At 39.1% G+C, this 24,785-nt stretch overlaps 1 protein-coding gene across 2 annotated transcripts in view; it reads left to right on the plus strand.

The window, feature by feature from the left end:
* The window catches only part of srrm3 (serine/arginine repetitive matrix 3), a 131,139-nt gene extending 106,934 nt beyond the window's left edge, over positions 1-24,205 (plus strand). The window contains exons 10-14 of one of the 2 annotated variants that reach the window (XM_050041195.1): positions 2,778-2,943; positions 14,856-15,151; positions 17,052-17,303; positions 17,399-17,524; positions 21,382-24,205. In XM_050041195.1, coding sequence (XP_049897152.1) covers positions 2,778-2,943; positions 14,856-15,151; positions 17,052-17,303; positions 17,399-17,524; positions 21,382-21,667 — 1,126 coding nt within the window. In that variant the 3' untranslated portion in view covers positions 21,668-24,205. The remainder of the gene's footprint in view (positions 1-2,777; positions 2,944-14,855; positions 15,152-17,051; positions 17,304-17,398; positions 17,525-21,381) is intronic. The other variant, XM_050041196.1, reaches the window with a different exon arrangement.
* Positions 24,206-24,785: the final 580 nt, after the last annotated feature.

Raw genomic sequence — 24,785 nt, forward strand, 5'->3', positions numbered from 1 at the left:
TCTGTCCTCTGGGAATATATTAGGATACAAATAGCGCTCCTATAATTGATTGATCGTCACTGTTGCTAGCACTGTTAGTCATTTTATGTAGCATGGAACATCTTTCTTTTTTTTTTCACAAAGCTAAATTTACTGTATGTTTAAAGTGTGACTTCAGTATTTTTCCCTACAGAATCACTACAGAGATAGAGTAAGATTCTGTTTGTTTTGCTAGAGACAGCCCTGAAATCACCATCTCCAAACCCACCAGACTCCATTTTAGTAAATAGTAATTTTAGTGTGTGTATAGAGCCAGCATATTATCACATCTAACTGGGTGAATTAGGATTTATTTCAACCAACCAAGAGTTGGTGATTATTGGAATGGTGGAAAGAGGACTCAAGGCGTTTTTTGTGGATTGTATTTTGTTTCTATTGCCTTTGAATGAACTGTGTTTTATTATGATACAATTACTGTTAATTTAAACTGACAGGCTCAGTCGTTATATGTGTCTGACAACATTACGGAAAGGATCCGTACAGAGATAAGATGAAAGGGGCGGCTGTGGCTCAGGAGGTAGAGCACGTCGTCTACCAATCAGAAGATCAGCGGTTTGATCCCAAAGCATCCTTAGCTAAGATACTGAACCCCGATTTGCTCCTGATGGCTGTTCCATCGGTGTGTGAGTGTATGTGAATGGTTACTGAGTAGCAGTGTGTGGTGCCTTGGCCACTAGTGTGTAATGTGTGTGTGAATGGGTGAATGTGACTTGTATTGTGAAAGCACTTTGGTAAGAAGACTAAAAAAAGTTCTTTACAAGTGCAGTCCATTTACCTTTCCTAGCACACACTGGATGCATTGCGTTGCAGCTCGTCAACAGACGACCACGCAAACTTATTACTACTTTTACTGAAAGATCTGCACCTCTTCCACCTCTGTGTTAGCTTAAAATCATTTGTCGACAGCCTCTAATTAAACTTGATTTCTCACCTGAGGAGCTGATCCCCAGAGCTATGACTCGCCATATATCTTTTTGGCCTTTGTCTTTATAATGATGCGATTAAGGGTAATTTAGCTCTGGATATTTCTCAACCTCAACAACGAGTCTCTCTTTATACATCAATGGTGAGGAGAGGAATCGAGCTGCCATAGGAGCAGAGAAAAAGAGCTGCTACAGTAGCTGGTTTGTACAAGCAGAGAGGGAATGTGGAGGAAATGCATTTAATTCTGGGGGCAGTAAGGCTGGAAATAGGACAGTGGTGTGAAGTGTTGTGGGGCAGCGCGTCCAGGAGCGCCAATGTACATCTAGCTGCCACCAGTGTGGGGTTGTGAAAATAATAGGGGCGTATTTTTTGATGCACAGCATTTGCCAACGCTGTGTTTGGGCCTATAAACCTTTTTTGTTAGAAAGTAAGATCCTTTTTGTGTAACCAAAAACAGCCCCGAAATTGCCATCGCCAAACCCACTAGACTCCATCTAAATAAACCATAATTGCATTATCGTAAAACACACGTTGACACAAACAAAATAAAACTCACAAAGTCTTGGTCTTGGTTCATCTTTCCACTGTTCCAACAATCACCAACTCTGGTTTGGTTGAAATAAACCCTAAATTCACCCAGTTACTGTAGACGTGAAAACATGCTGGCTCTATACACGCTAAAATTACTGTTTGATCAAATGGAGTCTGGTGGGTTTGGTGATGGTGATTTTGGGGCTGTTTCTGGTTAAACAAAAAGGATCTTACTAAAAGGTCAGTGACAAAAACAGACACTTTTTTAATGGATGTAAACTGACGGAGTGGTTGCATTGCAGCATGATTCACAGTTGCCCGAAACTGAACCATATTTTAAAGTTGCTGTTCCCATTAATCACTTGGACTCAAAAACATGGTTGAAAAATACTGAAGTTATTCTATAAGTTGGTTGATATTTCTGGGTTTCTGGTAAGTTTTCTTGGATGCAGTGTTATTTTTCTGATGCCAGTTTACATCCTGTCTTATTCTGATTTTGTTTAACTTTGTTCTGATATCTTAAACAGCATTTAAACATTTTTTCGAATTATTTTTAGTGCCAATAAGAGTGTAAAGGAGCAACTACTAAGATTTCTGCTCTCCCGCTAAGTTTTTCTTTCTCTAAAGAAGTCACTGACAGGGCAGAATGTTTATTTTATGAAATACAGCATCACATTTATCCAAAGTTTCTGAGCTTGGATTCGTCAAAGCTTGAAGAGCCAACTAATGACAGAAAAAGTTCTTTGCCTAGTGTTAAAAATAAGACACATTTATCAAGTGACATACAGCCACTTAAAGCAAAGAGAGAGATCAGAAAAGATGCACAGATATCATCTTTTTTATTCCACACTTCCTTGTCAATACCTGGAATAGCTCGTCAGAGATGAAGATTTATATTACATCCTCCCCATTGTTCATTCTTTAAAAAAAACTAAAAACCAATATGGTGTTCAGCAATCCTGTGTGATTTTAATAGACAACCCACAACTTTTCGCAGTGGAAACAGAAAACAAGCAAACTGAACTGAATTGTGCCGTACTGCTCAGTGGAAATGGGGCTAAAGTTTTCTTCACAAATTCAGTGAAACGCAGGGTCAGTAACTGATGTACAAATAATCATTTTGTGGGTGAAGTATTCCTTTGAAGAGAAGAATTCTTACTTTCAATTTTCATTTAAGTCAAAAATTCACTCTGAGAACTTTGGGCTGTAATTTAGGTCAACAGAAGTCATTATTTTTGGCTGAACTTCACCTTGTGTGTTGCTGTGTGGCTCTGCTCTTCCAGACCGAACTCCAAGCACAAGACGGACGGACAGAAGGCGTCCGGCACCTCGCTTTCCCCAGGCACCAACACTCCAGCCGCGTGGCACAATGGGGACCACACCCAGCAGCGGAGCCGCAACGGCAAGGCCGGCAGACTCAACCACGGCGATGGCGAGAAAGGGCACGATGTATGTAATCTCCTCTATTTTGCTCCCACACCCCCACCCTCCCCCACCCACTCCAACGGTATCTACCACAGTCTCTACAACTGAGTTTTATCTTGCTCCTTTTGTGTTGGTTGACATGAATTCTCATCTTGTTTGATATTGAAAGATTTTTTTCATTCTGTTATCAGTTATTCCTAGGTTATAGGCCAGTTTTTATTATTGATATTATTATTTGTGACGTGTAAAAGACACTCCTGTCCTGTGTAAAACTTGCCGCTCCTGCTGCTTTGTTTCTGGCTCTCTTTGACTCCTCTGCCATCTTGTTTTTTTGTTTCGTTTGTTTGTTCTTGTTGTTTGCCGGTAGCGGAGGGAGGGAGCAAAGAGAAGAAAGGTTTTAGTGTTTCTGTGCAGCACGCATCCTCTGAGTCGAGGTTGGCATACCACACCTCGGATGGAAATAGGAGCCACACTGGCACACAGTGTTTCCAAATGAATGAGCAAAAAGATGTGTTGTTTCTTCCGAGTGGGTGCCTGCTTAGGCATAAGACACATAAAAACAGTTGAGACAGGGACAGGACTTTAAACATTTGCTCCCCCCTAAAGGTCCTTGCCCGTGAAGAAACATCAAAGAAAAACGTGTCTGTCAGGAGCAAGAACTTCTCAGTTTCACTGCAGATAAACTCGTAATTAGCCAGTGTTGCAAGAGTCATGATCAAGCATCTGATGGTGCTTTAAAGTGATAGCAATCTGTGATTTGTCCTTGAATTGACAAATGTAATTACTTCTGGAAAGTCTTGATCCAAGCATGCTAAAATGAATTGTAACAAGGTGCAGCTCTCCATGCCAGGTATCAGCTGTTAGTGCTAAGCTGTATGGAAGATTTAAAATGCCAAAGAATCCAACTGAAATAAACTGAAATAAAATGCACATTGTCACATATAGATACATCCTGTTAATACCTCATCCACATTGTTTGGAAATGAAGTTTTTGCCATCTTAAAGGTCCAGTGTGTAGGATTTAGTGGCATTTAGCAGCGAACTTCTTCAGTGTGCCAAGCATGTTGGAGAACTATGGTGTCCAACATGAAAAGGCAAATGGCCCTGTCTAGGGCTAATGTTTGATTTGTCTCCTCTGGGTTACTGTAAAAAAAAAAAAAAAAAAAAAAAAACATGGCAGACTCCATAGAAGAGGACCTGCCCCGTATGTAGATATGAACGGCTCATTCTAAGATAACATTAACACAATGTCTCTTTCAAGGTGATTAAAAAGTAATTAAAACATAGTTATTCATATTATATACCATTTCTGCCAATAGATGCCTCTAAATCCGACACACTGGACCTTTAAATCCAAACATCTCCTACTAAGGTGTTGCTCTTCTAACTACCCACAAACTAACAGTCAAGTGTGGTTGTATATGACGGACAGGTTAGCTCGTTTCCCCCATCACATTTAATTAGATACATTTATGTGACCGACCCTGAGTTCAAGATGAGTCATCAAAAATATTTTACAGGAATAGAAAAGAAAGATATTTTGATACAAAAAATACTTAATATCAAAAACAATCTTGCAATGAGGTCAATCCAGCTGCGATACAGCGGTCCGCAACGAAACACTAATGTGGGCCAGGGGCACTAAATACTTTCAGCGCCCTTCCTCAAACTTGGCCTTCAGTTTGATCTCTGCTACACAGCTGTTAAGTTTCAGGATCCACAGCCCAACCTGAATCCACAAATGCAATAACCATGCACTGTACAAATAATTTGGTTAGGCAGCACATTCAAAGTGATCATTTTGGTACATTTCATACATGTCTAACCGAGATAATATATTTTAAAACCAAAGTAATTCAGAAAATACACTTTAAATTATTATTATTATTATTTTTTTTATTTTTTTTGGCTTATTCTCATAATACTGAGCAGCACATCTCCACAGTAATCGTGGAGATTACTGTAATCGTGAGGATTAGAATATAAAAACATTAAATTAAATTCTGATTATTATCATTTTTCTTTTATATACGTATCATCCAACGACTGTGACCCGACCCGTAAGGTCTTTTTTTTTTCGCCCAGCACCGAACCCAAAAATAAAATTAAGACAAAATATCACCAGGCCAAGTACCAACGGGACTCTGCTTCACAGCTGTGAAGCTTTCATAATGACAAAACCTTTCCACAGACAGAGAGACGTATAAACACCTGCTAAAGTACTCCAAACAGCTTCTGTGGAGATCCCGCTACAATCTGCATTTCCAGCACCATATTTTGCCATGATGGCACACGCACAGACTCACAAGATGAAAACAATGCTGGCCGTTGCAGTGTTGTTGCCGCTGGTAAAAATTTTGTGTTTTCAAGTTTGCTGTGTTTCTAAAATCAAATAACAACTCAGAAAACAGTGAGAAAATGTATTTAATTCCAGTGTTGTCCAGCAGAGAGCAGCATAGATCTGCCAGGACTACATGTAAAGCACTATCATTAGTTCATGAGGAGGTGAAGGGAGCGTTCTCTTTTTTGAAATGGAAATGCGTAATCAGAATCAGTGACATCAGAAATGTAACCAAATTTAAAGTCAGTAGTTAAAGCTAAAAAATGGTCTTACCCTCTTGAGGGTCATGGGGGGGGCTGGAGCCTATCCCAGCTGACATTGGGCACCCTGTCAGGTACACCCTGGACAGGTCACCAGACTATCACAGGGCTAACACATAGAGACAGACAACCATTCACACTCACATTCACACCTACGGACAATTTAGAGTCACCAATTAACCTGCATGTCTTTGGACTGTGGGAGGAAGCCGGAGTACCCGGAGAAAACCCACACTGACACGGGGAGAACATGCAAACTTTATTTCTGTGTTGGATGTGTTTTTATGTTGGCATTTTAAATCTTCCATAGAGTCGAGCCGCATCCTAAAATCTATGTTGTGCAAATGAATCCAATCCAGGGGGGCTCTTTGTTTAATAAAGGCGTTGCAACTCTGTTCTTAAAATAAAAAACAGCCCAGCATACTGTCCACAATAGGCTCCTGAAGTGTCATACAGTATATATGTATAGCTATGTTCAGTTTGGAACAGCTCCTTGTTTTTGTTCTTTTTTGGGAGTTCCTTTAAAAATTAACATCTTTGTTTGTCTCTTAAAACCTAAAAGACACTGAGTTTTAAATCACTTTATGCTATAATAGAAACAACCTTGGTAGCCCATACTGTAAATGGATCATCAGAGCTACAGTAGGATGACAGCCATTATGTTGGAGTGAAACAAAAGACACTTAGACCGATGGGAACGCTTGTAAAATAATCTTTCACTGTTGAATAAGCATCTAAATGGGCTGCGAACCCCCCCTGTAAACACTCATGTCAGAGAGCTGATGTCTTCTATTTTTATATTCGCATGTGTCTATGAGGTCTTATCTGGTCTCTCTCTTTCTCTTTCTCTCTGCTTATTTCATTCATTACTGTTTCTTTTTTTCCTTATCAGTTTAAGTGGTATTTACCAATGAATAAATGCCCAAATCTTTCTGTCTCATTTATATAAAAAGCACTCAAATGCTTTGGAACTGGACCAAGTAGGTTAACTGGGTATGTGTAATAGTTTCTTCTTGTCAATACAGTTGTCTTTCTTCTCAAGCACATGCTCTGCTCAGTGATAGATCCTCTTCTCCTCCAGGCGTCCAACAGCTCCTGCCAAACCACCAGGAGTTTAACACATGCTCCTCTCTACTGCTTTACTTCACCATGTCGATGTGCATGTTGCCCCTAGGTGGCAGTGTCTCTTCTGTCCCTGGCGTTTTGTTTCTACTCTATCTGCTCAGGCCAGTGCAGAATGGCGAGGGAGGTGTGTTTGAGCCATTCAGTCGGGGTGTAGTGAAAGAGGAGCATTTAATTGGCTCATTTTTTTTTAAGCTGCATCTTTGTAGTGAAAGGTGATGTTGCCATTCTTGGTAATCTCCACCAAAAGCTAAAATATTTGTGTCATGATAATCCCCAAATTGACACGTTTGCACAGGAGGGTGGTTATGTGTGACAGATCCTGGATCCAAATGAAGTTTGATTTTACTGCAGCAGTTGTGTGGTTTAGCAAATGTTCTGTATTACAGCTCTGGTTGTCTCTCTATCATCTCAGTTTGTGTTCCTGTAGTCGTCCAGTAGCCCCGTTTGGACCGTCTCATCCACTGTGTGGGGGAAACTCTGCATGCTTCCTGTAGAGAAGCTCAAGGAAACAGCTGTGCACAAGAGGTGGAAAAGTTAAGCAGGTGTGCAATTTGCCAAACCAACAAGTTCGTCCTTTTCCTTGAAGCACTTGAAAAGCTGAAAATAATTTCTCTAAAGCGTAAATCTTATCTTTGTGCAGCTCGTTCAAGTTTGTTTTTAAGCCTGGAATCCTCGCTGCTCTTTGTGGCCAATGGAGGGAAACCGCCGTCAACAACAACAGTTCCCACCAACCATAGTGTTAGCGGGTGTTTACGGGAGACTCTCACTATGATCTGTGGGGATCATGAGAACGAAGGAGACAGCTAAAGGTGTCACTGGGCTAATTTTTAGTAGCCTTATTTGTTAATTAGACCTGCAAGTGTGCAAAGAAGCGCATAACACAATCGTCCATGGAAAATTAATAAAACTCGAGCCAAGCGTCCTACAAAGTATGACGTTATATATTCTATGAATATTCAAGGAAACATTACCTAATGGACCCTTCCCTAATTCCTGTCCCGCTACTTCCGAACCCTCTTGTTTGTGACCACCCTCATCTTCAAATTTGGCCTTTTTTTATCTCAACTGCACACCTGTTAAGTTTCTTGACTGCATTTTGCATAGTCTTGCAGGGGTCAGATTTTCCAAACCTGCTCCTGAACCAGCGCCGCAACGTGCAATACCACACTGGCCCCGCAGCCCGACCTAAATCCGCAAATCCTATAATCATGCACTGTTCAAATAATTTGATTAGGCAGCACATTTAAAGTGATCATTTTGGGTCATCATTATCAGAGATGTAATTTTCTGAATCAATGCTTTCGCTCCTGGACGAAGCCTGGTCCCAAAAACTAGCTGTCAGCATATGACAGGTATACTCTAGCAATGCTAGGAGACGCAACTACGAGATGGCATGTTTATTGCTCAGGACCAATGGGAGCACAGTGTCGAGTGTGAAGTTCTTGAGAAAGCTGCAACCCGCAACACCTGAGACCAAGCAAGCAGCCCATTCTGAACAGGCCTTTTTGGAACGGGCGCTGTAATAGTTCAACAAAGCCTAAATACTCAATTCCTACTAAAACATATACATCGTAACATTTTCTTTAATAAATTTAAATATATTTGAATATTTCAATAAAAACTGACAACAACATTGTCAAACCTACAGCCAGTACTAGTTTGCACAGCAGTTAACATAGCAGCAGGTTGGTGCTAGCTCGACCACCCCTGTTGGTTACGTGACCCTTACCTTGCAGGTCATGGATGCATTATAATGGATCCCACTGCTTTTCTTATCAAGTCTGATCTTACTGTGCTTTAATTGGCCAGTGCTACCCCTAATCATAACCTCTTTCTCTAACCCCAACCATCTCCAACCTAGGCACGTCAACATGACAAGTATTAGCCAATTAATGCACAAGTACAGGCCAAGCACAGCACAGTAGGGCATTACATGTCAAGAAAAGCAGTTGGATCCATAATAGCATGTCATAGCCGTCTGTTGACAGTCTCCCTGATGTTTACTGCTCTCTGACCACTGTGGGTAATAATGGGCTCATTACAGCTTGGTGCACCAGAATGAGTCAAGGAAGACGCAGCAGGGTCTCCCCAATGTTGACAGGGAGGTATGTCTCTTGATTTAAACTGGCATCCCTAAGGGTGCTTTCAGACCTAGAGTTGTCTTGCTTTGGTCTGAATCAGGGACTAATTTTATTATAAAGCTAAATAATTGCCCAGAGTTGGTTCGTGTTCTCACGGCAGCATTTATAAGCGGACCAGATCAAATACCTTGCACGAGAAAGCGGCTCTTGATTGGTCAGAATTTCCATGTGGGAAAAATCCAGGAAGTAAACAAAACGTTGAAGAAGAGTAAACTTGTAAGATAAATGTGACACTTTCTAATGTCACAATGGAGGGACAACTACGCAGGTTGATTTTAGCGCTGCTCATCGTGGACTATATTGCTGTCATTGTTCATTTTAGTCAAACCATACAATTTGAAAACGAGGCGCGGCTCCAACTAGAAAACAATGTTTTGATGCATTGGATGTGCTGAATGTGCATATTAAGGCAGTACAGGAGGAGGTGCACATTAATAATCCTCCAGGACTGTAACATGCTCATGTTTAACCCAAACAATGTGTCATGTGACTGCAGTTGGTTCAGATCCAGGTCGGAACACGTTCTCACCACAAACAAACCACACCAGAGTTTGTTGGTAACCGGACCGAGACCACCTCTTCAAGAAGGTCTTGGTCCGGTTGTTTTGGTGCGCACCTGAGTGCGATTGCTGTGTTCAAACCTGCCCAAATGAACAGCACTTACGGGGCAAACTAACTTGAGTTTGATTGAACCGAACCAAACAGGGCAGGTGTGAAAGCACCCTTGTAAGGTCTGTCTTCGCAGTTAAAATTGCAAAAGAACGAAGAAATATAAATGTTTCAAATGTATTTTGAATGATAAAAATCTGTTCAGTCACTGTGATGATATCAATGTCTACAGTCAAGAGTACCGCAAATGTAAGGGTTTAGGTGTCAATGAGTACAACATCAGTAGGCAAAGTAGACATTTCACCTCAGCAAAAACATTGCTGAAAACATAAAACCCTTTCAAATCTTTCCTAAATGAGTGATATTCAGAAGATATCGAGCTGGGGAACAAAGATTCGTTCCTGATTAAAAAATTTACTTGGATATGCTGCACAAAGATGAAATGGATCATTTTTGGAAGTCTTTTGTGATACGATGTTCTGAGGACTGTCTGGCTCGTTTGGTAAACACACTAGCTTAACTTCCCCACAGCTGCTTCCTTAAGCTTTTTAAATGAGAAGCTTTCAGGGTTGTCTCCTACACAGCGAGCGATTCAGTCCCAAACTGGGCTGGTCGTCCTCTTGCTCATTATTAATGGATGTCTTCAAACACTTCAAACACAAAGTACATGGACTCTTGAATAAAACTAGGACAACTCACACATTTATTAACATGATTATTTTAAAGGGACCCAAGCCATTTTTGAACGTAAGCTCCCTGCTGGCGGCTAACAGCTTAAACAGCCGATTTGACAAAGCTCTGTCTCACCGTACGTACATGTGTTTATAGTGATAAATAAATAAAGATTGTCTGTATGAAAGTACAGAGTAGTGAAGTGCTGCCACTGAAGACGACCCAGGCCGAAATGTGACTGGGGTCCCTTTCAAATGTGCTGACTCTCTAGTTGTCCATCTTAGCAGTGACTGCCCCTCCAACACTCTTCTACCCCTCCTCTTCCTCCTCCTCCTCCTCCTCTCCTACCTGTTCATCTGTGTCATGTGTGACTCACGTCTCACTCTTGCATTTTTCTTCCCACGTATCTTTCACATCTGCCAGCTCTGCATGCCCTCCCCCTCCTCCTCCCCCTCCTCCCTCCTAGCTACTCTTCTCTACATGGATGTCCACTAATATGACAATTAACTCTATCCGCTTACCTCTATCCTTTCCCCCCGTTTTGATACAAATATGGCTGCATTTGTACAAGCGAAAAAGACAAAGCAAATCATGTAGTTTATAGATTCATCCTTTGTTTCTAATTTTAGTTTGAATTCCATCTGGATTTTTTTTTTTTTTTCTCCCCTCTTATTATTTTCTTTGTACTTTTTGGTTTGTTTATTTCTCCTTAGTCTCTGGACACAGTATGTAGCTTTGATACTAAAAGAGGTCATTGTCTTTTTCCCATTTCGCTGCGGAGAACATTCCTTTCTCCTTTTTTCTTTTTTCTTTCTTTCCTTTTTTTTGTTGATATTGCATACGTGTCACTGATTGAAATGGAAGGTAGGTAATGCTTTGCCTACGCACGTGATCTTTATGCAGATGAGAATGTGACAAGCACCCTAGCCTGAGTGACGTCAATGTTTCTCTCTCTCTCTCTCTCTCTCTCTCTCTCTCTCTCTTTCTCTTTCTGTTATTTACCAATGGTCTTTAACCAAAATTGATTTTACCTCATCAATTATGATTTGACTCTTAAAAGATTGGATTACGTAGAGCTCTGGTTTTTCTCTTTCCTCCTTAACTTCATTCTGAAGTCCAATATCCCGCTTTATCTTCCAGGTCCATTTCTTTCTCCACTTTTCTTTTTGTTTTGGTAGAATGCATTCCTGTTTGTCCAGCATCTCTCTGTTTGTTGGTGAATTAGTACATCCGTCTTATGATTTTCCACCATATTTATTTCAACTGACTGTTTCTAACAACTGTCATTAGCACCAGTGGTTGTGTGTTTTCTTATTATACCGCTTAGTTGTCCTCTCCATAGTGGAGAACGGCTCTTCTTTCTGCAAAGGACCAGTCGGTGCTTTTGTTGTATCTCAGATTACGAAGCAGTTTCAGACAGCACATGATAATGCATGCGCAGGAGCCAGCTGTATTTGGTTTCACACAAAACGCCTTTTTTGGAGTTCTACCCTCTTTTTATGACCTGCTTACACTGAGCAGTGTGTAACTGTGCATCATAAGTTTCAGTCCCTGACTCCCACTGAATCACTTATCCAAGCTCTATTTTGGTTGAATGCTTAAAATAGAGGTTTAGAATATATTTCAACTCTCCCTCTACCATAGATCAACGGATAAGGCTGGCATTACATGTCTTTCTTCCTATGAACAAATCCCATGAAAAGACCTAAACCACAATGTGTAAGTCTGTCAGTACTTTCTGACTTCCTTCTTGCATCTGTCCCAAATCTGTGAGTTCCTATTGAAGATTTAAGATTTTAAAAAGGGGTTTTCAAATATGTACTTTTATTATAGATCAAGACTAAAGGACTGCCCACACCAAGAACAAAAACTATAAATATACTGTAGTTTTAATGATCACTCTAACTCAAGTGGCACCACAACAATGACGATGATAATTGTGAAAAATATCAATGGTATCACCTTCAGAGCAATTTAGTGAACGATAGAAACGCTGACAGCCAATCGAAATCCATCCAGTTACATCACGTTTGCTAATTTAGGCTGAAAATAACACATCATAAAAAATCGTAATTTTACCTAAGACATGCTGCCAAGTGGTCTTAAGCGCTGATATGGTCTCTTGAGTTCGTTTCATCCACATCAGGATACCTTGAAATTGATGTTGTCTCACACAGAAGTATACATACAATTTGTCTTCAGAAGAGGCAGCTATCACCTTAGAGTTACAGCTCACTCAGTCACACAGCTCATGTTTGAAATGCCTCATCACTCCAATCTTTGCCCCCCTATAAGCGAGAGCCTGCAGGTGGATGCTGGGGCTGAAAGAGCAGGCTGCAATACTAATGCAGGGCAACACCACAAGACAGACAAGGCAGAGGGAGGGCTGGGAAATTTCTGCAGCTTAAATAGATCACCAAAGTGGGAGGGTTTGTTTTATGGGCGTTGTTACATAAATAACAAATTCCAGCACTTGAGTAGGCCATAGCACAACACAGCAGCATGTAAAGTGGGCCGAACCAGAGCAACATTTTTGATTTCTTATCACATCGTTAGCGTTACAGTTATTGCTATATTTATCGTTCTTGGTGTGGACGACCGTTGAAGAGTCTACAGCCACATCTGTGGCTCACTGAGGCCAGACACAGTGGTCCTGTGAACTAAATGCTAGCATGCTAACATGTTCGAAACAACAATGCTAACGTGCTGATGTTTAGCAGGTGTAATGTTTACCACGTCCGGCATCTTAAGTTAGCATGTTAGCATGCAAACATTAGCTAAATAGCACTTACCACAAAGTAGAGCTGAGGTGTAAAGTTTGCATATGCTCATGTTCATGTTAATGAAGGAACAGAGATGTCACCCAATGCAGCAGAGTGGCTCACCGATGTGTGTTTAATATTTGTCGGACAGAATTGAGCTCCGTGTCACAGAGGAATAAGCTAGTTTAAGCTATCATTGTAGGATCAGTTCATTGTTGAGGTGTCTTTTCATGGGATTTATTGACAATAAAGGCCTTTACATATCACGATTAATGTACACATCAGTATATTTTATAAACTATTGTTTTTGTCATGAGTAAAAAAACCCGAATAGCAGTGCCAGAAAAATGACTTTTTTTGGAATAAGGTTGATTTTTCTGAGCTTATGCACTTATGAGGATCATAAAACAACACAGAGGCTCCCTAGAGACTTGACAGGAGACTTAAATTCACTCAGTGCATTTCGCTAAAGGGCAATTCGAATAGCTTACACTTGCTTTAGAAAGACGGCTAGCTGCTGCTCTGGGTCAATAGGATCCCGGTAGTTGTTGTAAATTTGCATCACTACGTACGAATAGTTGTGATGTGTTGTTTATCAGTAACATCCCTGGTGTGTAAAGGCCTTCAGAAACATACAAAATATTGCCGGCCTTATCCTTTAAACCTGATCATTTCAAGACCTGCTAGCTTCAAGGTAATTGAGTCTATTCATGAATCTAAAAGTAGCTTTTCACTTTAAAATACCAAAGGATCTATTCACGGTCTTATTGTTTTATCAGTTAGATACAATTTCACCGACCAAATGGTTTTTGGGGGTTATAACCTCTGATTGACATAAATGTGGTTGAACCCAAGTGTCCGTAATAACCTAACACTCACTGTTATGTAGCAGCAACTCCCTGGAACGACAATAACAGAGAAGTTGCGACAAGTAGAAGTGTCCTGTATCAGCACAACCAGTGATTGTAACCAGTAGAAGCTCAGGTAGTTACCCTGTAAACGTGTCAGGCAGTGAAAAAACGCCTGCCCCTGTGGTAGATACAACACAGAGAGGAAATGGTAAAGAAAATACCTTTTAACTCTCGCCAGCAGTTGCTCTGTGATGTTCAGTAAGGTGCCTGGGCCCAGAGGATTTACTCTCTGTGTGAGGGATTCCCTGCACATTGTGGTTTTCCTCTTGCTTTTGAGTTCTTTTCCATTGATTTCCATGCATTGTCTCATGAGTCACTGGCAGGGAAGGGTTTTGTGTCTTTTTCTCTTGCATTTTGTGAATCTAATGATGCACTTATGTTGCCCCACTTTTCCCTTTTCTTCATACCTTACCTACTAAAGGAGGGAATACCACTTTATTGGTAAGTGGATGTTAACCAGAAGGGAGTTAAACAAGAGTAACCATTAAAAAAAAAACAAAGAAAATGGGTCGCTGTTCACATCTCAGCAATTGTCTACAGGAAAAAAAAAAAATCCAGACAGAGAAAATTGAGTAGCAGACGATTTGTTTTCTGATTCGATTGATTCAATAATTGTGATCTTTATTTTGTTCCTTCCATTTCTGTGATGTTCCGTCAAGTTGTCTTCTCTTTCTGTTTTGTTTCATTTTTTTTAACCATTACTAAAAAAAAAAAAAAAAAAAACCCTGAAGAAGTCCTCTTTTTCTACTCTACAAAATCTGTAGCTCTGTACTTTCTGCCTTTGCTCTTAAACTTATTTGGTTCACAGTTTTGTTTATTTTTTCCCTCTCTTCCTCCTCCTCCTAGTTTTTTTTGTTTGTTTTTGCGATTATGATTTCTTCAACTCATTATGGTTTTGCATGCCAAGTATTGCATGCGCTGCACCATAGAGGACTATCTATAAGCCATATGGAGAAAACCTAGATCTTTTTCTTTTAGATGTTTACCTTCTTTTGGCAAGTACACCGTAGCACTCAATCACCAACCTGGAAACACTCTAATGCTCTTTATGTCCTTTTTCTTTTTTTTTCTTTTTTTTCTTTTTTCTTCCTTTGTTGGTCATCGTTTCTCTACAGAAGCTCCGTCTGCTGACCGCAAGCTCTGCAAGCATCCAGACCGCTCTGCTGAGAGAGCACAAGCTCCACAGCACCCCCAGCAGGAGCCAAGCGGGACAGATGTGCGCAGCAGGAGAGGCTGGGAGTGTGGACGGCAGGAACACAGCTGTAGGGAGCTCCGTAACCCAGACGTCAGGGAGGAGAGGGAGCCAGAGAGGCCAGAATAAGGCCTCTCACTCCCCTGCTCACAGCAGCGACTCGGCCCACTCCCAGCACAACCACGCTCACAGAGGGAGGAACTCTCGCCACCAGAGAAAGTGAGTACAAAGCCTACATCTAGGGCTGAGAGATATGACATATAAAATAATACATTAAACACAATATATATCTCAATGTTCTGAAGTCTCTAAACTACTGTAAACTACTAAACTAATAAATAAGCTACTATTACATTCAAGTTAAATAAAGTACTATTATAATACATTTAAATAAAGTACTGTTTAAAATAAAGTTTAAAAAGTACTATTCTAATACATTTAAATAAAGTACTGTTATAATACGTGTAAGGACTGTTCTGTTAGTTTAATAAAGAACTGTCACAATAAAGATAATCAAAGTACTGTTATAATAAAGTTAAATTAAGTACTGTTATAATAAATGTAAATAAAGTACTGTTGTAATAAAGTCAAATAAAGTACTGTTATGATACAATTAAATAAAATACTGTTGTTTAAATGTAAATAAAGTACTGTTGTATAAGGTTAAATAAAGTACTATTGTAATAAAGTTAAAGTACTGTCACAATAAAGTTAAACAAAGTACTGTTATAATAAAATCAGATAAAGTACTATTTTAATAAATTTAAATAAAGTACTGTCACAATAGAGTTAAATTAAGTACTGTTATGATACAATTAAATAAAGTACTGTTATAATAAAGTTAAATGAAGTACTGTTGTAATACAGTTAAAGTACTGCCACAGTTTATTTAAATGTATTAAAACAGTACTTTATTTAACTTTATAACAACAGTACTTCATTTAATTGTATCATAACAGTACTTTATTTAACTTTATTGTGACAGTACTTTATTTAATTTTATTGTGACAGTACTTTATTTAACTTAAGTACTGTCACAATAAAGTTAAATAAAGTACTGTTATGCTCAATTTAAATAAAGCACTGTCACATAAAGTTAAATAAAGTACTGTTTTAATAGATTTAAATAAAGCACTGTCACAAAGTTAGATTAAGTACTGTTATGATACAATTAAGTAAAGTACTGTTATAAAAAGTTAAATAAAGTACTGGTGTAAAAAGTTAAATAAAGTACAGTTGTAAAAAGTTAAATAAAGTACTGTTATAAAAAGTTAAAGTACTGTTGTAAAAAGTTAAATGAAGTACTGTTATAAAAAGTTAAAGTACTGTTATAAAAAGTTAAATAAAGTAGTGTCACATAAAGTTAAATAAAGTACTGTTTTAATAGATTTAAATAAAGCACTGTCACAAAGTTAAATTAAGTACCGTTACGATACAGTTAATTAAAGTACTGTTATAAAAAGTTAATTAAAGTACTGTTATAAAAAGTTAAATAAAGTACAGTTGTAAAAAGTTAAATAAAGTACTGTTGTAAAAAGTTAAACAAAGTACTGTTGTAAAAAGTTAAATAAAGTACTGTTATAAAAAGTTAAACAAAGTACTGTTATAAAAAGTTAGATAAAGTAGTGTCACATAAAGTTAAATAAAGTACTGTTTTAATAGATTTAAATAAAGCACTGTCACAAAGTTAAATTAAGTACTGTTATGATACAGTTAAATAAAGTACTGTCATAAAAAGTTAAATAAAGTACTGTTGTAAAAAGTTAAATAAAGTACTGTTATAAAAAGTTAAATAAAGTACTGTTATGATACAGTTAAATAAAGTATTGTTATAAAAAGTTAAATGAAGTACTGTTATATTAAGATTAAAGAGTACCATGTGTGAGGTATCATGTTAGTGAGTTTTTTACTTTTTGTGTCTTCTTGTGCCATAGCACGAAGCAAAAGTCCCAAAATGCTACAGCAGGTCTCATGCCCGTGGCTTAAAGAAAGTGACATGACATTTTATACTCGAAGCTCACGATGAAGTTATTTTATGCTTCCCACTTTAGTCAAACTGCGATACATACTGAGAGAGAAATACTTGACATTTGCTGTATCATACTGTCCATTACCCAAGGACAAAAGGTGGCCACTCTTCCAAGCGTCACCACCGCTCTAGTCGGGGTCAGGCACACCACCGGAGCCAGTCAGCATCTCCGGGACGCCATCCACACACGTCTGGCAGGAAGAAAGAGGAGTCTCGGAGCAAACCCAACCTCCGGCAGCGCAGCAGCTCCTGGAGCAGCGGGCGGTCGTCCTCACGCTCAGCCTCCAGAGACAGAGGCCCCAGCAAGGCCAAGTCCCCGCACAACAGACAGAACAACTCCAGGTGAAACTTTGTCACACCTCTGTTACACTGTGTTTCAGTTTTTATAGAGCTTCAGTTTTATTTTGATCTCATGTGCTTTTCTGTGTGTCATACAGAGAGCGGGACAGCCCCAACCGCTCTGACACCGACAGCCGAGCTCGCCGCCGCTCACGCAGCTACTCGCCCATTCGCAAAAGGAGAAGAGATTCGCCCAGCTTCATGGAGGCTCGCAGGATCACCAGGTAACTCAGCTGTCCAGCATCATCCTGATACTTTATTGAGATTAGATCACATTGTTATTCACAACTCACCAACCGTGTGGACTTTCTTCCAGCAGAACATCAGAAATACGGCTCCTGTGAGACGGTTTGTTTGTGTTGAATTTCATTTTCAGCTTTTATTTCTTTGGAATTAACAGCGCTTTAACACAACACACTTGTTGCCCGAGGGCACGTTAACACTCCGCAGTTAAAATGTTTCCCATAATTTTACTGCACCGCACTCATGCTGGGTGAACATCGTTCCTCCACAGCTGCAAATTACAGCAATGACAAACAAAAGGCATAAAATGAGGGAATTTCTTTCTGCTTTAACTCACAAGTGGAAATTTTAAGAATCCCATCCAGAGCCATTAAATCCTGCGTGTAGAGTAGAAATGAAAATCATTTTTGTTGTTATTGTTTTCACCCTGAAAACATGCGGAGGAAGCTTTCCTTTCAGCCCTGAGTAGTGGCTGCGAGTGTTTGTAGTGCTGTTGAACTTGTCTTGTGTTTTACTGTCAGGTGTTTCTGTCCATTTACTGAGGGCAGCCTGAACAACAGACCCCTCTCTGTGTGATGCACTACAGTTTAACAGCACAACAAACTACCGCCTCCAAAATGACTATAAAGTTGAATCGCCGCTCCTCTGAAACAACAAAAACTGAACCTTATAACCTTCATAAATGTAACTGCTGACATCAGTCTCAGCCGGCTGCTGTACCTGAAACTGATAACCGAGAGTACCTCACAATAAGAGCATAAAATCCATACAGAGGTGACGTATGATTATAAAGGCTGAGAGGACTCTGTATTGATTTATTTAGTTTGTCTTGTCTCTTTATTTATTGATGTGCTGATTTCTTTGTGTGGTTTTGTTTATTGTTCCATTGATGACCATTTACAAAGCTCCTCCACTGTGAGAGCACATTTATACCCTGTATCCTGCTCTGTTTGAATACATTTAACACTTACATGAAAGTCATTATCAATACGTTTTACTATTTCACTACTTTTTACTATTTTCAAAGTTTCTTATTCATCATTTGATCTGTTGATCAATCAAAAAATAAATGTATGAAAAAAAAAATGTATATGAAAACACAGCATTGAATAATTGAATACAGAAATATATAAATGAATGCAGAGATAAATATATAAATAAATACAGAACTAAGTAAATAAACGGATAAGTAATTAAATACAAAAATAAGTAAATGCTAGAAAAAGTAAATTAATGTTTAAATAAATAAATAAATTTATATGTTAATACTAAAATAAGTAAATAAACATACAAGTAATTAAATATAGAAATAAATAAATGTATAAGTAAATACTTAAATAAGAAATTAAGTGTTGAAATAAATACTGGAATAAATAAAAAAATATATATATATGTTCATATGAATACATGACTACATAAATAAATAAATAATAAATAAATAAATAAATATGGAAATAGGTAAATAAATGGATAAATACATTTACACATTAAGAAATATATAAATAATAATAAATGAAGTTTAAAATATGGAAAAAAATAAAGATATTTATATATATTTCATGGATTTCTGCATTTATACATGCATATATTTATTTCCATATGTATTTATCTATTCTTAATTAAATTATGCAGTTACTCATTTCTCTATTATTTCAGCATGTCTTTATACCTTTAGCTTTTTATTGATACATAAGTCATTTTTTGTCTTCTGTATGGATATTACTTGTGATAAACAAACAGATAATAAGGTGTGCTCAATTTTCTGCTGTTTTCAGTATACTGCAAAAATACAACTAATTGCTTTATGAATTAAAACACATGAACAGAAATTATTTCCACCATTCTTTATTCACCAAATCAAACACTGAAGTGAGCACAAAAGGCACCAATAATAAAAAGAGTGACAGGTTTCTACTGATACTCGCTTTCATCTAACTCAAAAAGTCCCTCAGCACAATATCGCACTATTTCACAATGTATTTATCACACATGTTGACATCACAATGACAATAAAATGATATACTGTGCAGCCCTAATTAAAAAGTGGTTCATAGTGAGTTATTAGACGTACAGAGAAAGCTCACACGTCCCTGTGAAAAGAAAAAAAGAGGCTCTCCATGTCACCTCTCTGCCCTCTCATACAAGTGTTAATAGACATAGGTGAAATGTGTGTCATCTTTCACTCCAGTCCTAAAGGTCCTGACGCCACGACGACGGGATGCTGCTGAACTTAGCTGCTGCAGGCTAGTTGCCCCGGTAACAGTTGCCGCGCAGCGGGATCCGACTAGTCTGTCTCCTGGAGCTCGGCTGAACAGCAAACCATCAGAGCTCCCCTGAGTAAACCTGGCCTCCTCCTGTGTTTTTTTCTGTCCTCTCTCTGCTCCTTCATCTCCTTCCTGAAATTTACACAGAGAAACTCACACCTGCTCTAAAGCTACACCCCTCTGCGGCGATGCACTAATGCTGTAACACGGGGAGATTAAAATGCTATCAAGGTTTATTTAAGCGGATATCTCTCCACTGCACAGGCTGTGGATTCCCACGGCAGATACAGAAGACAAAAGCTCAGGCTGAGTTATCTACGTGCCGCTGAAATAACGAGGTGAAACACACCTCGTAGCAGCGGGGATACCTTGATAGCGTTTATCTCTCCGCGCACTGTTGACTGTTGATTTCTCTGGGTGTTGGCCTCCACTGAGAAGATGAGGTTCTTATGGGAACTAACAGCTAATTACCTTACAGGAAGCACTTCCAGGGTGGCTATTAACAAGGCAATCTAGGCTTAAACTAACGACATGCATTTCTCTGCTAAGGGTGTGTGTGTGATCTGAGCGTGATTGTGTGTGTGTGGCTGAACAGCTTGGACTTTTTCTAACCCATAGAGCTGCTCTCTTTCAGATCCTGTACTGATCATAAGTCTGCCACGTCTGTTACCTAACAAGGGCTGGGCGATTTGATCAAATTTTATTTTACAATTTTGGTTTCCAGCGATTATGAAAACAAGATAATCCAGATAAAATTATTATTGTTAATTTTTTGTATTTGTTTTTTAAATGAATTATATTTTAAGTTCAAGAAAACCCCAAAAATATTTTATCTAATATTTTTCATTTTATTTATATATTCCTTTTTTTACATTATTTTTGTTTGTTTTGCAGTTGAATTATATTTAAAGTCCATAAAAACCTAAGGTTGAAGAGACAAGTTTTTATATTATTTATTTATATTTTCTATACATTTTTTTAAATTTGCTTTTCAGCTGAAAAATGTTTTAAGTTCTAGAAAATCCAAGGTTAAAAACACAATATTTTGCAATTATTTTATTTATTTAGCTTGTTTTTCATCTTTTTTTTTTTCAATTTAATTATATTTAAAGTTAAAGAAAACCCACACTTAAAAAGACAAGTTTTTTATTATTTACATATTTTATTTGTCTTTTTTTCCACATAGTTTTTAATTTATTTATAAAATGAGTTATATTTAAAATTGAAAAAATGAAAGGAGACAAACAAAAAAAGAGATAAGTAAAACAAATGATATAAAAACTTGCCTTTTAAACTGTTATTTTTTTAATTTGAATAAAAAAAATATAAATAAGTAAAACAAAACTGTTAAAAAGACAAGTTAAAAAAAACTCCAAAGTCAATTAGTACTCAAATCAGTACTCTGATTTTTGCCATAATCGAGCAGCCCTAAACCTAACACACTGATTTGCTCTCAACCAACTAAATCTTGCTTTCCATCAGTATCAGACGAAGGACTGACCATGACACTAACTCATAAAACTCATCTGATGTAGCTGTTAACACTCCATCCTTCCCCTCTCTCCTCTCCTCAGTGCTCGGAAACGTCCAATCCCGTACTACCGGCCCAGCCCTTCGTCGTCCAGCTACGACAGCAGCCCGTCGCGATCCAGTCGCAGCCGTAGTCGCAGCTACAGCAGCTACAGCCGCAGCAGAAGCCACAGCCGGAGCCACAACCGGAGCCACAGCAGAAGCCGGAGCCGAAGCCGGAGCTGGAGTCGGAGCCGCAGCCAGAGCCGGAGCTGGAGCCGCAGCAGGAGTCGCTCCCGCAGCCACCACAGTTACTACAGCCGCAGCAGCTACGACAGTCCCGGCTTCTGAGGCGCAACACGCAGCGCAGAGGAGCAAACAAACAGAGGAAAAGTCCTGTTTAATTTACTGTGCTCTGGTTCAGCCATGATCTTTAACAAGCCCTCCACAGACTGCTGTACAGTCCAGGGCCCAAACTCCTCGACCCCAGACCATCATCTCTCTCCAACACAGAGCCCGGATCAAAGAGGAGAAACGTCTTTTCATATAGCACATTACTATGAAATTGGCTGTCACTGTCTTCACGTAAACAAGGTATTAAAGGATAAGGGTTACCACATGTCAGAAATTAGTTTGGTAGAGCCCAAAGAACAAATCTTGCTGTATGTTAGCACTTTCTATCTCTTCTTTCACAACGCAACCAAAAATGAATCCATTGAGAACTATATACTATATAAATATATATATATACTATATCCTGACAGTAGGAGCTGAGTAGAAGACAGAAAGAGGACACATCAACGGCTTACTGTACATCTCAGATTTTTTCCCCCTCATCATCTCCCCTAAGACTTCCATTTCATCGAAGCACAGAGATCAACAAGAGTTAGAACAAAAGGAGACGTTGGCGGATGAAAACGGGAGCAAAAAAGAGAAGGAACTTTTTTTTATGATAAAACTTGTATTGTATAGGTTTGTCTGTATAGATGTAAACTCTCTTCAGTTCTGGCTTTGTAAACTATGCACTGTATATTCCATCTAGTTTGATGAGGTTTGTTTCGCATGATGCATCAGGAGGGACTTGCTGCTGGAAGGAGAGTACCTGGCCGACACGAGAGGTGCCAGGGTGCATCTGTGCTCCCCGCTGGCCGATACAGTATGTCAGCCTCCTGCGTACAGAGGTGAATGGGACTATTTATTATGTACTTTTACTCTTCCCTGTTTAAATTATGTTGGTTCTGCTACTCCTGACTTTACGTGAGAGTGTGTGTTTGTGTGTGTGTGTACCTCCTCTGCAATGACCGGTGAGGTAATCATTGATGTGTGCGCCGCTGTAGCCTGCACCTGAGGCTGCTGTATGGTACTGTACAGGTAAACTGTCTGCAAAAAGTCTCCATGCACACATATGTGTTGACCACAGCTATTTATGATTCTACTGTATTTATTTCTTTATTATTTATTTATTTATTTATTTATCATTTTTTGCACTGAGCTGTAAAGCAGTCGGATCATGCTTCGAAGATGCTGCAAATGTATTCCCATTTTAATATGCACTGTATATGTCCATGTTTTACACAAAATCGGTCTCTCATTTTGGCGAAGGCTTGCTGTCGCTATCAGATTAATGAGCAGGGTGAAGATTCACCGCTGTGTGTTTTTAAAATGCTCTGATTGTAGCCAGTGGAAACGGAGCCTTCGCCCACAGCTACTCTCACGACTGCCATTATGGCACCCTCGGCCTTTTGTAGTGGTTCATTTTCACACAAGCCATTGTGGCTCTGCCTGTGCTGAGGAGCGAAGGATCAGAACAAAACCAAACATCTCCAGAGTCCATTATTCTACTCGACTGTATGTTTCCACCACATATTCTAATCCCTTGTATAATGGACTGCAAAATGTTTCTGTCAGAGGTCCCCTGGTTACCAGCTTCAGGAGGAGGATGTATGTGGTGTAACCTGGTACAGCAGAGCAACTCAATCACCAGACAAAATGTTGGCATTGTACATCTCTGCAAATCATGGTTACATTTTAGTTGCAGGTTATTATGACGACGTTACTTTGAAACTTTATGTTTCAACAACACAGTTTTTGGGACATGCTTCAAGCTGGATATGTAGCTATGTCTCAGTAAAAAAAAATCACTTTCATGGCACAACCCCGGCAGGAAATGCAGCAATACTTCAGTTAAAAACAACCGCTTTTCGTGGCACTATCCCTGCAAGAAGATCAGCGACGTCTCGGTAAAAAACATGCTTTTCGTGGCACTATCCCAGGAGGAAACGCAGCAACATCTCTGTGAAAAAAACAACCATTTATTGTGGCACTATCCCTGCAAAAAAAGCAGTGATGGCTCAATAAAAAACAACCACTTTTCATGCCCCTATCTGCTGGAAAAACAGTGACGGGTCATTAAAAAACACCCATGTCTGGTGCCTAAAACCATCTGGAAACACAGCAATGAATTACTAATAAAAAAACAGCGTACGTCACCTTAGAAAGGTTGATATGAAACATATGACCCATACCAATGTAAGGTTTTCATGGTTTGCAGAATTGTACAATGCCAACAATTTCTCCTGGCGTCTGGGCTGAGCAGAGACAGCAGCAGGTTCTGTAACGCCTCCTCTGTCTTTAACCTCAGTAGAACGGTAAACAAACTGGCGATACAATCAGGGATCATCACCCTAAGTCTTCCTTACCATCCGTCCGGCCTCTTGTCATTCACACAGTGTTGCATTTCCAGTGTAACCAGACCTAACCCAACTATGATACTCTGCAAACCTGTTAATTTATTCCAAGTATAGCATTGCCCCTTTGGTTCTATGAGTCATTCTTTGTAGTGTGCAAGTTATTATACCTGACAATAAACAGAAACAAATGGGGAAATAATTCAACTCTCATGTTGTTCTTTCTCTTCTTAACATTCAGGTGCTGTGGTATGATGTCATGCAGTGTGTATATTTCCCTACAGATGGCACTGATGAGAACCTTCTGGTACTTGATATAGAAATGAGCCAGAATGTTCTCCAGCTCTGCTGAACTATCTCAACCTCTAGTTCAGCCCAGACTGAGGGGAGGATGTGGTCTATTTTAGGGAGCGTGCAGATATACATACTTCTTGTTATCACTAAACAAGAGCTGGGCAAAATCCTCAAACAATAAATAGCTAAAACAAAATTAAGAGTGAATGAAAATAATTAAAAAACCTTCCCTCAAAAGCAAAACCTACATTTAAACTATACAGTGTTATAGAGTGCCTCTGTGCTGTCTATCTGTACATATACTTGTGTAATTGTTGTGATGTAAGGCTATTGTTATGGCCACACATCTACTGTTTTGTTCAGAGAGAGGAAGATAAATACAGTTACACCACTGATGGACTTTCTGGCTAATAGTAGTTCCAACTGCACACAAGGAAGTCAATAGAGTCGCCATGCATGAGATGTGAGGCTTCCTTCAGGGTCCCCAG

This window comes from Epinephelus moara, chromosome 3 (genome assembly GCF_006386435.1).
Source record: "Epinephelus moara isolate mb chromosome 3, YSFRI_EMoa_1.0, whole genome shotgun sequence".
Taxonomy (NCBI): Eukaryota; Metazoa; Chordata; class Actinopteri; order Perciformes; family Serranidae; genus Epinephelus; species Epinephelus moara.